This window comes from Pelophylax lessonae, assembly GCF_965119305.1.
Source record: "Pelophylax lessonae genome assembly, chromosome: 7".
Classification (NCBI taxonomy): domain Eukaryota; kingdom Metazoa; phylum Chordata; class Amphibia; order Anura; family Ranidae; genus Pelophylax; species Pelophylax lessonae.
In genome coordinates, this window is record NC_138774.1 from 42,706,271 (window position 1) to 42,723,633 (window position 17,363).

General features: G+C 49.4%; 1 protein-coding gene across 4 annotated transcripts in view; it reads left to right on the forward strand.

Annotated features, from left to right (window-relative positions):
- LOC309559445 (class I histocompatibility antigen, F10 alpha chain-like) overlaps positions 1-17,363 on the forward strand; it is a 587,461-nt gene that overhangs the window by 396,076 nt on the left and 174,022 nt on the right. For all 4 annotated transcript variants that reach the window (XM_082262707.1, XM_082262709.1, XM_082262708.1 and 1 more), the window contains exon 3: positions 13,020-13,298. In XM_082262707.1, the coding sequence (XP_082118833.1) occupies positions 13,020-13,298 (279 nt within the window). The remainder of the gene's footprint in view (positions 1-13,019; positions 13,299-17,363) is intronic.

Here is a 17,363-nt window from a genome sequence, read left to right on the forward strand (position 1 = left end):
CTGTGCTTTTTTCAGCTGCTGCATTTTTGGAAAGGGTCAGGGACTTTTTTAAACGCAAAACGGTGCATTTTTGGTTCAATAAACTTTAATGGAGAAGCTGCAGAAAAGCATGTAGTGTGTTTTTTCTGCAATTTGTGTTTTTTTTATTCTGGTCAACAACAAAAAAGCATAAGAAATGCAAAACGCATCAAAAAAACTTGGGAAAACGCATGTGAAAAAAAAGTAAAACACACCGCAAAAAGCACTGCAGAAACGGATGAAAAGAAAACTGCATGGGTGTGACCCGAGCCTAAGGTCCCTTTCACACAGGCGGACCGTTCAGATCCGCCTGTCCGTTTTCTTGGCGGATCTGAACGGTCCCCCCATGCATCTCTATGGGGCATCGGATGTCAGCGGAGACATGTCCGCTGACATCCCATCCGATCCGTCAAATCTGGACGGATGGAAACCCTATTTCTCTTACGTCCTCCGACAGTCGCCGCCGCCTTTAAGTCATCACTGTTGGGTATTGACTTCCGCTCCGCAGGAGTAGCTAGGCATAAAGACTTAGTCAAAAGAATAAAGGCATTTGCATATACACACCCATGGGGGCTGTCCCATCTGGTCAATACCCCCCTGCAGTGACCATTCCCAACTCAGTTTTAATCTGCCTAGCGTCAGGAGTAGTCAGGCTTCCCTGTGCTGGGGCTACAGTCTCAGCCTATCTAATCTTTTATTTGATTTTCTTTGAAAATGTCACTTTTTTCTTACTTTACTAGCTGTTTATTTTGTCAGCTTTAGTTTTAGTCGACTCTTCGGAAGATTCATGCGGTGCTGGGATTCGGACTGGCCGCCCTGGGTCTCCAGGGCAGAGGGTCAGATGGACCCCCAGCCCGCCATAGAGCGTTCAGCTATGGTTCGCCCTGGCATCATGAACGACCCATCCCTGCTCGCAGCAGGGATGCAGCCGTGAGGTGGCTACCTCACTGGACTCATCTGCGATACTACAGTGCAATGTCCCTGGCTAACGGCATTCTCTGTCAGATGAGGACAGCGGCTTTCCGTTCTGAGAGGCTCCCCACGCCATCTGGTACAGGTAAGTACTTCTGTGTGGGGCCTCTGTCTGGGGTGGCAGTCTGTGTCGCTGTGTGTTCCCCATGTCTGTGCCTGTGTGACTCCCTGATGCGGTCCCTGTGGGGATCGCTTGTACATGCACTGCGGTGCTATGTGTTTTTGGGGGTCCCCTTCCCTGTGTCACTTCGGTGTTGGTGGGGGTGCAGACTCAGTGTGTGGCGACGGCAGCGGGTGAATCCGCGCGGTCCGCCATTTTAAGTATGGGCAGGCATGTTGGGCTTCTTTGTGGGCTATCTACATGCTGTTTTTGGCGCCATCCGCCGCCATTTTGCGGTAGCCGAACGATCGTTCCGACCGCATGTTCGGCGGCCATTTTGGCTGAGCCTTCCATGCAATCCTATGGGGCAGCCATTTTCCCTGAGTCATGCAGCCTATACGTTCAGCCTACTCTAGCAGCAAGGACATCGGTGGCAACACTCTGCGGGGCTCTGCAGGTTATTGCTCTCAATATTTTTTTCTGTATTGTCATTTCTAGCTCAGATTTGTCTTCTCCTGTTTGGGGGTCTTTGGTCACTGTAGCTGTAGCGGTGGGCTGCGCACTCCGCAGCGATCTTAAAGGGGCAGTACAAACTTTTTTTGCACTGTTGTTTGTCTTTTGAGCAATGGATTCTCAGGACAGAAAATTCCCCCCAACTCTGGTGGGGGTTCCCAGTTCTCCTGTGGCCCCTCTGAGACCTGATTTGGCTGCTGTAGTGGCATCCTTGGTGTCAATCATGGAAATGCTGATGGCTGAACGTGCTGCTACAAAAGAGGATCAGATTGTCTCTCTCCTCTGATTCAGATGGTGATATGGCTGCTGCTGTGAGCGTGCCCTTTTCAGGGTCTCGCTCATCCTTGGACCCGCTGGGGTCTGAGGGGGAGGCAGAGGTGGAAGGGGTTGATACCTCTTCCCCGGGGTCGCTTGAAGAGCCGGCGACCATGGATGAATTAATTGTTTTCTGTTAAGGAAACACTGCATTTGGAGGATGAGCCCAGTCCTCCGGGCGTTGTGTCCTCATTTGGGAAGCACAGGACCCGCAAGTCGGCGCAGGTTTTTCCCTGCCCCGCTGAGTTTCATTACACGGTTAATGAAATATGGCGCACGTTAAAATGTCCGTTCGTGGTACCTAGTCGGTTCAAATTGCTTTATCCCTTTGCTCCGGCTACGGAATCACAATGGTGTGTGCCTCCACAGGTAGATCACACTGTGGCCGTGTTCAACAAGGCTACATTGGTTCCTTCTGAGGATACCCTGGTTTTCCGGGATCCCACGGACCGGCGGTTGGAGTCTCTAGCCCGCCATTCCTATACCGTGGCGGGCTCGTTGCTCAGACCCATTTTCGCGTCCGTTTTAGTGGCTCAGGCGGTGGCTGAATGGACTAGGGTGCTTAGGAGCAACCTCGTGTCTGATGATGTTCAGCCTGCCCGGCGGGAAATGGTGGATTCACCAAGGAATCATGTATTTGTGTGATGCAGCCTTAAATGAGGCCCCTTTAGTGGCACGCCTCTCTAGTGTCTCGGTGCTTAACCGGCGACTGATATGGCGGAAGAGCTGGTCGGCTGACCAGTCCTCATGGAAAACAGTTGCTGATTTTCCCTATGCTGACTCCCGCCTTTTTGGCGAGGCGTTGGATACCCTGGTGAAAGGCGTCACAGGGGGCAAGAGCACTTGCTGCCCCGGAACCCGAAGAACAAGTCTTTTCAAGGCAAGCGGGGTTCTGCGCCTAGATCCACTCAGGGGTCCTTTCATGCCTTTCGGAACCAATCCAAGGGCAAGCCCTTCAAGGCAGTCAGAAGAAACCCTGGGCGGGTAAGCAGAAGTCAGGCAATGTCGGCTCGGCGGGTCAGTCCGTCTCTGCCTGAAGGGGCGCCCTCACCCTTTTCTGGGGTGGGGGGGACGTTTGCGCGGTTTCCTCCGACCTTGGCTGCTCCGGATATCGGACAGGTGGGTTCTGGAAATCGTTCGATCGGGATACAAGATCGAATTCCTTTCCCGGCTGGCGAGCAAATTCTTTCCCTCAAATCTTCATTTGCCTCCGCAGGACCTTACTTGCTCAGGGGGTGATTGTCCCGGTGCCTCATCGGGACAGGTTTCGGGGGTTTTATTCAAATCTGTTCGCTGTGCCCAGAAAGGGGGGCAAAGTGTGTCCTATTCTGGACCTGAAAGTACTGAACCGCTTCGTGCGTGTTCGGAAGTTCCGTATGGAGTCTCTCCGTTCGGTGGTGGCGTCCTTGAGTCCAGGAGAATTCCTGGCCTCGATAGATCTGAAAGATGCGTACCTGCACGTCCCCTTTTTCGAGGGTCGTCAGCGGTACCTTCGATTTGCTATCGCAGAGGACCACTACCGGTTTGGGGCGTGACCTTTCGGTCTCGCTTCGGCACCAAGGGTTTTTACCAAAGTGTTGGCGCCGGTTCTGGGCCTGCTGAGGGCACAGGGCATTGCGGTCTTGGGTTACCTGGACGATCTACTTCTGGGATCACGTGCCAGCCAGGACCTAGTGTGTGATCTGTCCACCACGGTACAGACGCTCCAGGAGTTCGGATGGACCATCAACGTTCAGAAATCGACGTTGTCTCCATCGGTTCGTCTTCCCTATCTGGGAATGATTCTGGACTCTGCTCAGGCAAAGGTGTTCTTGCCGGAGGACAAGCTCCGGACCTTGCAGGACGAGCTCAGGTCCCTCAGGGACAACCAGTCCTCATCACTCAGGACCTGTATGCGGGGCCTGGGGTTGATGGTGTTGGCCTTCGAGGCGATACCCTTTGCTCAGTTTCACACGCGGGCTCTCCAAGCGGAGATCCTGGACAGGTGGGACAGACTGCCTCAGTCCCTGGATCTGAGTGTCTCCTTGAGTCGTCAGACCAGATTGGTTCTTCTGTGGTGGCTCCAGTCCCTGTCGGTGGTGGAAGGCAAGTCCTTCCGTCCGTAGGTGTGGACAGTGATTACCACGGATGCCAGCCTGTAGGGCTGGGGTGGAGTCCTGGGCAACCTGTTTGCCCAGGGCACTTGGTCGGAGGAGGAGTCCTCCCTCTCGATAAATGTGTTGGAATTGCGAGCGATAAAACTCTGTCTCTTCCAGTGGTCGGACCGTCTTCAGGGCTGTCCTGTCCGGGTACAGATGGACAATGCTACCGCCGTGGCTTACATCAACCACCAAGGGGGCACAGGGAGTGCTCGGGCGGCCTGGGAGGTGACCGACATTTTGTCTTGGGCCGAGACTCATGTCCCGGCGGTCTCAGCAGTTCACTTCCAAATGCTGTGTGCGAAGTGGGGATCCCAGGACGTGGCTCTGTTCGCGTCTCGGCTAAACCGACAGGTGGAAAGGTTTATGGCATGAACGCGCGATCCGCTGGCGGACGCCTCGGATGCGTTAGTGGCCCCTTGGCATCAGTATCATCTGATGTATGCCTTTCCTCCGATTCAGTTGCTATCCAGGTTCCTCCGCAGGTTAGCCTCGGAACCGCACCTGGTGATTCTGGTGGCGCCGGACTAGCCACGCCGGTCCTGGTACCCCGACGTTGTTCACCTGGCAGTGGCGTCTCCATGGCGACTGCCTCTGCGGGAAGATCTCCTGTCTCAGGGTCCGATCTTACATCCTGCTTTACGGCCGCTGGCTTTAACGGCCTGGCTGTTGAGACCCAGGTCCTGAGGGACAGGGGTCTCTCTTCTGCAGTCATTTCTACCCTTGTCAAGGCTAGGAAAACCTCCTCTGGTAAGATCTATTACCGTACTTGGAAGGCTTATTTCGCCTGGTGTGAGTCCAGGGGGTTCTCCCCTTGCTCGTACTCGGTGTCTAGAGTGTTGGCTTTCTTCCAGTCTGGGGTGGACCAGCGCCTGGCGCTGGCCATGATCAAGGGCCAGGTGTTCGCACTGGCTATTCTTTTCCAACGCCCTGTGGCATCTCATTCTCTGGTTCGCACCTTCATTCAAGGTGTGCGACATTTGGCTCCTCCTAGGAAGGAGCCCTTACCTCTGTGGGACTTGAACTTGGTTCTGTCCGTGTTACAGCGTGTTCCCTTTGAAAACATTCGGGATATATCGTTGTCTCTGCTGTCTAAGACGGTTGCCTTTTTTGGTGGCGATCACTTCTGCTCGCAGGGTGTCTGAACTGGCAGCGTTATCTTGCCGTTCTCCATACTTGGTGATTCACCGGGATAAGGTGGTCTTGCGTCCGCATCCCTCCTTTCTTCCTAAGGTGGTCTCTGAGTTCCACATTCATAAGGACATTGTCCTGCCTTCGCTTTGTACAAAGCCTAAGCATCCTAAGGAGGTTGCTCTGCACTCCTTGGATGTTGTCAGGGCGATCAGGGTTACCTGTCGTCTACGGAATCCTTTCGGAAGACGGATTCCCTCTTTGTCCTTCCTGAGGGACCTCGGAAGGGCATGGCTGCATCTGCAGCGACTATTGCCAAATGGATCAGACAGACCATTGAACAGGCTTACGCCTTGAAGGAACGGGTTCCTCTGTTCCCTGTTAAGGCGCACTCTACCAGATCTGGCAGTGCGTCCTGGACCTATTGGCATCGGGCCTTGGTGGCCCAGGTGTGCAAGGCTGCGACTTGGTTGTAGGTGCACACTTTTTTCCAAGTTCTACAAAGTAGATGTTCTGGCATCAGCTGATGCTTCCTTTGGCCGCAAAGTTCTCAGTGCGGCTGTGCCATGAAGGACCCTTATTTTTTTGTGGGTCCCTGGCTGTTGGTATTTGCTTTCCTGGGCTGTTGCTCCTGTTGAGCATTGTTTTCTGTTGCCCAGCAGGTTCTCTTACTGTCATGTAAGGTTCCTTTCTCTGATGTGGGTACTGCATTGCCTTTTTCTACGGTTGCGTCTCCCACCCCTCATGTCTATACTGCTTTGGGACATCCCAACAGTGATGACTTAGAGGCGGCGGCGACTGTCGGAGAACGTAAGAGAAAACAGAATTTTTGTAAAATCTTACCTGTAAAATTCCTTTCTCTGAGTCCTCCGACAGTCGCCGCCCCTGCCCCTCTTTTGGGGTTCTTATTACCTACTGCTATGCTACCAAACTGAGTTGGGAGTGGTCACTGCAGGGGGGTATTGACCAGATGGGACAGCCCCCATGGGTGTGTATATGCAAATGCCTTTATTCTTTTGACTAAGTCTTTATGCCTAGCTACTCCTGCGGAGCGGAAGTCAATACCCAACAGTGATGACTTGGAGGCGGCGGCGACTGTCAGAGGACTCAGAGAAAGGAATTTTACAGGTAAGATTTTACAAAAATTCAGTTTTTGTTCTCGGATGAGAACGGACCAATCGATTCCCCTGTAGAGATGTATGGGGAACTGACAGCTGTGTCCCCACACACAGTGCAGAGAACAGCTGTCATCCTCCTGCTCAGGGGGGGATCGGTGGATCGATCCCCCGCTGAGATAAACGCAGTCTGTCCGGACTCAATGTGTGAAAGGGGCCTAAGACTCCAATATCTGATAATTACTATGAAATCTGTACGCTGCCATTTCTGATCTTTAGTCTGAACTCACACAGTGCGGTGATCAGCATTTTTCTGCATTGTAAAATGTCAGACACCACAATTGTTGCCTGTGTGTCCCATTCACACTGCAATGCAGCTCAGAGCCGTGCTGTGATAAAATACAGATGTGATGCATGGGATGGCAGGACGGAATGGTTATCATATAAATTAAAACATAACAATAAATCATTAATTACCGTTAATAAAGACACTGTAGACAAAATGAGTTGGATAAAATTAGGCAGCGGCCGTTTATAACTTTTTTTTTTTAAATAAATAAATAAATGCATCAAAATAATTGTAACAACTCAAACCACCCAGTCATAACACCTCGGGTTGTACAAACAACATATCATATTTAAATTATCACCTAACACATACAATGAATATAAACACACTGTCCCTCTCTGCCATGTAGAGGTGACCTAGCCACGGAATAATTTGGCCGCAACAAACCAGTGGAGGGAGGGAGGTAAGGGAACGCTGTAGTCAAACATTTTTTAGCTTGAGCCCTGATATCCTGGGATAGCTGCTTAAATAGCCCCCAGTGACTGTTCTGGCGGGCATTTTAGGCGGGAGAAAAGAGCTGGAATGCACCCCATTTGTCCCCAAAAAAAGGGGTACTCCTAAACTCCCCAGATACCGAGACTAAACTCCCTAGCTACTGAAAAAAGATGGAATTTTGAGCGGGAAGGACTGCTAGCCTGCACTAATTAAACCTATACAGTATATCATTTTGAATTATAGACTAGCTGTTCTCCTTCCGCCAACCCATAAGAAAAGGGGGGCTACAGGCTTTTCATTCATTTTACAGGATCGCATGTTACCGTACGGGATCGCATGTCACTGCACAGGATCGCATGTCACCGTACGGGATCGCATGTCACTGTACGGGATGGCATGTCACTGTACAGGATCACATGTCACTGTACAGGATGGCATGTCACTGTACGGGATGGCATGTCACTGTACAGGATCACATGTCACTGTACGGGATGGCATGTCACTGTACGGGATGGCATGTCACTGTACAGGATCGCATGTCACTGTACGGGATCGCATGTCACTGTACAGGATCACATGTCACTGTACGGGATGGCATGTCACTGTACAGGATCACATGTCACTGTACGGGATGGCATGTCACCGTACGGGATCGCATGTCACTGCACAGGATCGCATGTCACCGTACGGGATCGCATGTCACTGTACGGGATGGCATGTCACTGTACAGGATCACATGTCACTGTACAGGATGGCATGTCACTGTACGGGATGGCATGTCACTGTACAGGATCACATGTCACTGTACGGGATGGCATGTCACTGTACGGGATGGCATGTCACTGTACAGGATCGCATGTCACTGTACGGGATCGCATGTCACTGTACAGGATCACATGTCACTGTACGGGATGGCATGTCACTGTACAGGATCACATGTCACTGTACGGGATGGCATGTCACCGTACGGGATCGCATGTCACTGCACAGGATCGCATGTCACCGTACGGGATCGCATGTCACTGTACGGGATGGCATGTCACTGTACAGGATCACATGTCACTGTATGGGATGGCATGTCACTGTACGGGATGGCATGTCACTGTACAGGATCGCATGTCACTGTACGGGATCGCATGTCACTGTATAGGATCACATGTCACTGTATGGGATTGCATGTCACTGTACGGGATTGCATGTCACTGTACGGGATGGCATTTCACTGTACGGGATGGCATGTCACTGTACAGGATCGCATGTCACTGTACGGGATCGCATGTCACTGTATAGGATCACATGTCACTGTATGGGATTGCATGTCACTGTACGGGATTGCATGTCTCTGTACGGGATGGCATGTCACTGTACAGAATGGCATGTCACTGTACAGGATCGCATGTCACTGTACGGGATGGCATGTCACTGTACAGGATTGCATGTCACTGTACGGGATGGCATGTCACTGTACGGGATGGCATGTCACTGTACGGGATGGCATGTCACTGTACAGGATCGCATGTCACTGTACGGGATCGCATGTCACTGTACAGGATCACATGTCACTGTACAGGATGGCATGTCACTGTACAGGATCACATGTCACTGTACGGGATGGCATGTCACCGTACAGGATCGCATGTCACCGTACAGGATCGCATGTCACCGCACAGGATCGCATGTCACCGTACGGGATCGCATGTCACTGTACGGGATGGCATGTCACTGTACAGGATCACATGTCACTGTACGGGATGGCATGTCACTGTACGGGATGGCATTTCACTGTACAGGATCGCATGTCACTGTACGGGATCGCATGTCACTGTACAGGATCACATGTCACTGTATGGGATTGCATGTCACTGTACGGGATGGCATGTCACTGTACGGGATGGCATGTCACTGTACGGGATGGCATGTCACTGTACAGGATCGCATGTCACTGTACGGGATCGCATGTCACTGTATAGGATCACATGTCACTGTATGGGATTGCATGTCACTGTACGGGATTGCATGTCTCTGTACGGGATGGCATGTCACTGTATGGGGATCACATGTCACTGTACAGAATGGCATGTCACTGTACAGGATCGCATGTCACTGTACGGGATGGCATGTCACTGTACAGGATTGCATGTCACTGTACGGGATTGCATGTCACTGTACGGGATTGCATGTCACTGTGTACGGGATGGCATGTCACTGTACGGGATGGCATGCCGCTGTACGGGATCGCATGTCAGTGTACGGGATGGCATGTCGCTGTGCGGGATGGCATGTCTCTGTACGGGATGGCATGTCTCTGTACGGGATCACATGTCACTGTACAGGATGGCATGTCACTGTACAGGATCACATGTCACTGTACGGGATGGCATGTCACCGTACAGGATCGCATGTCACCGTACAGGATCGCATGTCACCGCACAGGATCGCATGTCACCGTACGGGATCGCATGTCACTGTACGGGATGGCATGTCACTGTACAGGATCACATGTCACTGTACGGGATGGCATGTCACTGTACGGGATGGCATTTCACTGTACAGGATCGCATGTCACTGTACGGGATCGCATGTCACTGTACAGGATCACATGTCACTGTATGGGATTGCATGTCACTGTACGGGATGGCATGTCACTGTACGGGATGGCATGTCACTGTACGGGATGGCATGTCACTGTACAGGATCGCATGTCACTGTACGGGATCGCATGTCACTGTATAGGATCACATGTCACTGTATGGGATTGCATGTCACTGTACGGGATTGCATGTCTCTGTACGGGATGGCATGTCACTGTATGGGGATCACATGTCACTGTACAGAATGGCATGTCACTGTACAGGATCGCATGTCACTGTACGGGATGGCATGTCACTGTACAGGATTGCATGTCACTGTACGGGATTGCATGTCACTGTACGGGATTGCATGTCACTGTGTACGGGATGGCATGTCACTGTACGGGATGGCATGCCGCTGTACGGGATCGCATGTCAGTGTACGGGATGGCATGTCGCTGTGCGGGATGGCATGTCTCTGTACGGGATGGCATGTCTCTGTACGGGATCACATGTCTCTGTACGGGATGGCATTTCACTGTACGGGATCGCATGTCACTGTACGGGATCGCATGTCACTGTACGGGATCGCATGTCTCTGTACGGGATCGCATGTCACTGTACAGACGAGAGCATCGCACACCGCTGAACCCTGACATGAATGAATGTACGTTTGTCCACTTCAAATAAAGTTCAGTGAGGGATAAAAGGGAGTTGTGCTCCACACTGCTCCCTACTGCACTCAGGATGGAGCGCTGAGGTTTACCTCTCCGGCGGCTGTCTGTTCTGTGTGAATTACTTTACAAAAATGCAGGTTGCCTGGCTTTCATGCTGATCCAATGGTGTTCATATTTCATGAATCATTGACCCAGAGGAAGTTTGCAGATTAGAAAGTCTCACTTCATTTGCTGCATGCTTCTTCCAGGTCAGGGATTCAGAAAGCACTGAACCCGGTGACAGCCAGGCAGATGGTATTCTCAGGAGGAGGTCAGCAATGGCAGGTTCAGGTTTCCATGAAGTCGGACAATTCAGATGAAGTCTTCCTATGTATGTTCAGATTTCCTATGAATAGAGATGGATGTGATCCGGGATAACCGGTTCTGGTTCTGGTAAAACCCATCAGCTGCACAGGACAGTTACTACATCAACAGATCCAAGCAGACAGGAATCCCAGTGACAGCAGACATTTCCTTTACATCAGTGATAGGAGAACAGTAGATCTCCAGCTGTAGGGGAACTACAAGTCCCAGCAGGCATTGCCATCTCATTGAGTTTGGGGCAGTGATGGGATTTGTAGTTCCCCCCAGCAGGTGGATCTGTGCTGTGTGGAGGATCCGGTCCATGTACAGAGGTAAGTGGCCAGGAGATGAGCATTACTCCGACTCCATGACTTGTGACCTCATCAGATGAGAGATATAGGAGATATTGGTGTAGTTGTGTTCTATAATCCAGCGGAGGATGGGGATGATTTCCTGAGTACAGAACGGAGGAATATTTGTGATGAGGGGGGGATGGGAGGAATCCAGTGTAGAAATATGGGGGGGGGGGGGGCGCCATTGCTGACCCCCCTCTGATAGTCTCCTGGTCACACTTCTCCCTTTACCGCTTCCATCTTCCCTGTGATGTCAGAGATCCGGATCTGCAATCTTCTCCCAGATCTGTGATCACAAAGTACTGAATCCACCGGATCAACATGACAGACAGGACAGTGAGAGGAGGGGGATGGGGCCTCCATATTTCTCTGTTCAGGTTTCCTCTCTACAATGATGGGGGGGATGGTATGAGATGATGGGGGGAGATGTATGAGATGATGGGAAGGGGAGGGGGATGGTATGAGATGATGGGGGGGGGGGGATGGTATAAGATGATGGGGGGGGGGGATGGTATGAGATTATGGGGGGAGATGTATGAGATGATTGGGGGGGGTGGTATGAGATGATGGGGGGGGTGGTATGAGATGATGGGGGGGGGAGTGGTATGAGATGATGGGGGGGGGAGTGGTATGAGATGATGGGGGGGGGGGAGTGGTATGAAATGCGGGGAGGGGGAATAGTATGAGAGATGATGGGGGATGGTGTGAGATGATGGAATGATGTTATGAGATGGGGGGGATGGTATGAGATTATGGGAGGGGGGGTAGTGAGAGATGATGGGGGGTGGTGTGATATTTGATGATGATGGGGGGATGGTATTAGATGATGGGGGAGGGGGAATAGTATGAGTTGATGGGGGGGGGGGTGGTGTGATATGAGATGATTTTGGGGGATGGTATGAGATGATGGGGGGAGGATAGTAGGAGATGATGGGGGGATGATATTTGATGATGGGGGGAGGATAGTAGGAGATGATGGGGGTAGGATAGTAGGAGATGATGGGGGGGATGGTATTAGATGATGGGGGGAGGATAGTAGGAGATGATGGGGGGATGGTATGAGACGAGAGGGAGAATTAAGGCCCGTACACACGTACCGATCGTCGGCATACAAACGTCGGCGGACGAAAGATCTGCCGATTGTACGCTTGTTAGTATGGTGCCTCCGACAGCTGTCTGCGCACATTCTGCGGACAAGAGTCTTTCTTGCAAACATAAAAAATTTTGTATGCAGACACCAGAACGGACGATTGTTCATCAGTCAGTACAGAAATCAGCCGACAGACCGCAGATTTGCAAGACTGGGCATGCTCAGAAAATAAAAAACACAGGGAAAGTTAACCATTACATGACATCACTTCTGCAGTCGGCTGCAGTCGGCGGACAAAATTCTTGGGCAGTCTTTGCACTTTTCAACAGACACCGACATCCCGGGGAGAAAAGACGAACGTTTGTATGACGACGATCGGTACGTGTGTACGGGGCTTTAGTTCCTCTCGTCTCTGACAGACTTGGTGTTTGGTTGGTTGATGGGAAACAATAGCCAATCAGCTGTCTGAAGACATTCCGTTTGATTGGATGTTGGGGTGATTGACAGCTCATAGCATCCAATCAGTGATAAGCAGCTTCTCAGCGCTCCCATAGCTGTACGGATTTTTCCCATGTGGTTGCCGTTGTTCCTATTGGGTCTTCCAGTCATGTGACCCGGCGTAGGTGAATTAGCGGCTTCCTCCCGGGGTGATTGTACACAGCGGTGGGGGGAGGGGTGCAGGATCCCGCTTACTCTGCGTCTTCAGATGTGTGTCTGATGGGGATTGCTGAGACTTGTAGTTCACCCCGTGGTACAGATGATGAGGGGGATGGTGAGTGTAGAAATATACAGAGTGTGTAATAGAACTCCCTATACATGTCACACCCCGCCCATCACATGGGACATCCATTGCTGGACACTTCCTCTGATCCCAGGTCACCTCTTTCTCTTCTCTCTGCAGGGATCCATTCCTACCAGCTGATGTACGGCTGTGAGCTGAGAGATGACGGCGGCACTGCGGGGTATAAGCAGTTTGGATATGATGGGAGAGATTTCATGTATCTGGACACACAGAGAGGAATTTATATCCCAACCATGAATGAGGCTCAGATCACCACACAGAGATGGAACAGTCCGGAGGTCAGATCGGGGGAGAGAACCAAGAATTATGTGGAGAATATCTGTATTCCGGCACTGAAGGAGTACATAGAGTACGGGAGAGAAGATCTGGAGAGGAGAGGTGAGCGCACATTATATACATTCTATGGAGAATGAATCGTTCTATTCAGTGAATTGGATGGATCAATAGAGACAGGTCTGGTGATATGATCCTAGAGTGAGAGCTCCGCCCCTCCCTGTAACCAATCAGACGGCACCCAGCACACTGAGATGCTGGAAACAAACTTATAATAGTTCCGAGTCAAGAGTACTCAGTACACCAGAGCAGTTACTGAGTCAGAGAACCGTCACATGTGAGTCAGTCTCAGTTAGAACCGAACACTGAAAGAATCGTTTGAGTCTCAGAACCAAGTACACTGAGAGAATCATTCACCACCAATAAAACCATACACCAAATCAATGATCAGGTGTCAGAAGTGATGGGACACAGACAGCAGGGGGCACAGAGTCTGGATGAGAAGAGATCAAAATTCTGATCTATTATTTAACCCTTTAGTTAGAGTGTCAGCTCTGCAGGACACACATCTCTCTATATACTGTCTCTGTATCCTCTGTATATTAGAGCATCAGCTCTGCAGGAAACACCTCTCGCTAATATACAGAGAGGATACAGATACAGTACATAGAGGGATATGTGTCCTGCAGAGCTAACACTCTAATATACAGAGAGGATACAGTATATAGGGAGATGTGTGTCCTGCAGAGCTAACACTATTATACAGAGAAGATACAGTATATAGAGTGTTAGCTCTGCAGGACACACATCTCTCTATATACTGTATCCTCTCTGTATATTAGAGTGTTAGCTCTGCAGGACACATATCCCTCTATGTACTGTAACCTCAACCTGTATATTAAAGCATCAGCTCTGTGGGTTAGTTTTCTGTATATGGTATACAGGGGTTGCTGTATGAAGTAAGGGTGAGTCAGAGCTTCGGTTCACTTTCTTGTCAGCAGACTCAGCAAGTGAACCGAAGAATCGATTCTTAAATCGCTTCATTTCAATGAGTAATTCCAAATGAACCAATTCAAACTTCCCATCACTAATACATTGTACTACTACATTACACCCCGCCCACTTCTATTATAATACTCCACCCACTGTCACCTGACTCCACATCCACTCCTAATAACACCCTATACAGTCCTTTGCCCACAAGTGGGTGGAGTTTAATGAAGTGGGTGTGACTTCTCATCCTACCAATAAAGACTCATTCCTGACAATCTGTCCTGGTCTGTCTGTCAGTGATCTGTCTGTCAGTGATCTGTCTGTCCATCCCAGTCTGTGTCTATTCATGTCTTCCAGTGTGTAGATGTTGGGATCTGACCGGTCACATCAGTGAGTGTTGGGGTGATGGTGTAAAGGTTAGCGAACCTCAATCAGGTTCAAAATAGATTTCTTGCTGCTGGATCTGATTAAATAAGTAATTAGAGTGCATGAGGATATCATAGACTGACGCATTGTTCAGGTAAATGATACTTCCTGTTTATTTCTAATGGACAGTCTATTATATAGTTAGTAGGCGGTGTCATATGTTAGTACGTCATAAGCATAATATTAGCATAATACTGATTATTTGCAGCTTTCTGATTAGTCATGTCCATTATAAGGTGGTCCCCTTCCAGTTTATGAATGTTATCTTCTTTTGAAGGCACCGTGCCAAGGCTCCATCTTTCTTCTCACATTCCATCTCGGTGGTGGGGGGGGGGGGGGGGGGGATCTAGTAACGGCCATTTTGAATAAGGACGACAGAGGAAAAATATATGTACATGTACAGAAAAACAGACATAGAAAAATAGACATTTTGCTTAATTCACAAGTGTTCATCACATTCCTTCACCATGGAATGAATAATCTCCCCTCCCCCACAATGAATCATTCCGGATCTCGGGGGTTCTCCTCAGAGATCGCTCCCCTCTATACATCTTCCTGTAACTGCTTCCATCGCACATGTCACACAGAGTGTTCCCCCGCCCAGTATGATCTGCTCCCTGCACCCCCATACTGGGAGTGTTACCGGGGATTTCTACACAACATGTCATAGGAGATGAAGAACCGAGAGACTCCAACACTGAGTGTATAATACACCATACAATGTGTGATCTACACACCGTACAATACATAACAATCCCAGTGTATACTCCACCCTACACTGAGTGTATAATACACCGTACAATGTGTGATCTACACACCGTACAATACACAATCCCAGTGTATACTCCACCCTACACTGAGTGTATAATACTCCATACAATGTGTGATCTACACACCGTACAATACATAACAATCCCAGTGTATACTCCACCCTACACTGAGTGTATAATACTCCATACAATGTGTGATCTACACACCGTACAATACATAACCATCCCAGTGTATACTCCACCCTACACTGAGTGTATAATACTCCATACAATGTGTGATCTACACACCGTACAATACATAACCATCCCAGTGTATACTCCACCCAACACTGAGTGTATAATACACCATACAATGTGTGATCTACACACCGTACAATACATAACAATCCCAGTGTATACTCCACCCTACACTGAGTGTATAATACACCGTACAATGTGTGATCTACACACCGTACAATACATAACAATCCCAGTGTATACTCCACCCTACACTGAGTGTATAATACACTGTACAATGTGTGATCTACACACCGTACAATACATAACAATCCCAGTGTATACTCCACCCTACACTGAGTGTATAATACACCATACAATGTGTGATCTACACACCGTACAATACATAACAATCCAAACATATAGAAATGTCCATGAAGTGTATTCTCCACCCAACACTGAATTGTGTCTAATATATTATTTTCATTAATTGCTCCACCCTAGAAGGAGAACTAAGCCCTGCTTTACACTATCGCAACTGCGACTTCTAGCATAACGTTGCTCTATGACTTCCCAGAGTCCAGGTGGCCAAAGTAATTTCAAATCGAGTTAAGGCTCCATTCACACCGGCACGACTCCAAAGTCACACAATTTCCAGTGCAACTTTGATCCGACTTTACACTCTCTGGAACAAAGTCTCATTAAAGTAGTGCAGGCACCTTTTCAAAGTCACTATGACTTTGTCACACCGATTTCAACAGGTGCCATTGAAAAGAATGGGCTGCAACTTGTCATGCAAATTTGATGGTCAAAGTCACATTGCAAGTCGCACAAGTGTGATTGGAGCCTTACTGATAACAAGCATTCCTCTGCTACTTAGTTATTAGTGTTTTTTTTCCCCCTTGTCTCTCCTCCCTGATCATCCTCACTGCCTAAAACTTCCTCCCTTGCACATTCCATTCACACCTGAGCATAGCGGAAATGCGTGTTCCCACTCACTTTTTTGTGCAATTGTAAGTGTAAAGATGCGTTGCACAATGGGCAGCCTTTTCACTTGAATCGATTGCGCTTTGCACAACAAATGCTCCAAAGTAGCTCTGAAACGTTTTCAGTAGTGGAGTGCCGCATGTTTTTTTCCATGAACGTTATTTTTTTGCGCGGCAAAACACTCATCTGCCAACCACAACTGGGGTGTCATCAATTAGGCTGCATTTACATCTGCAGGTTTCCAAATGCGCAACATCCCGCACACAAAATGCGTGCCTTGCTGCAAATTTTAGAAATCCGCTGCAAGTGTGCATAACACTTGTGGCAAAACAATTGCAATGCACATTTCCAAAACAACATGTGGCATAGAATGCGTTTTCTGTGCAGGTTGGCGCGTGTTCAAAAACGCAAAGATACGAACACTAAATGGTAACACAAATGTGACACACATTGCCACACTATTACAAAACGCACGACAAAGCGTGCATTTTTTTGCCGATTGCCATGCGTCCTGAAATGCACTGATGTAAATGAATGATAACACAAGCACAATTGCATTGCAGCGCACTCATAAACACGCAGATGAGAACACAGCTTAACTGGTAACGCAAGCAGAACGCACATCGCCACGCATTTTTGTAACGCACGGCAAAGTATGCGTTTTCTTGTGGGTTTCCGTGTGTTCATGAGTGAAATGGGCAGATGCAAGCGAATGGTAATGGAAGCACAACAGGCTGTAATTGAAATTCACAGAAAAGTGTGCGTCTTTGCTGATTTC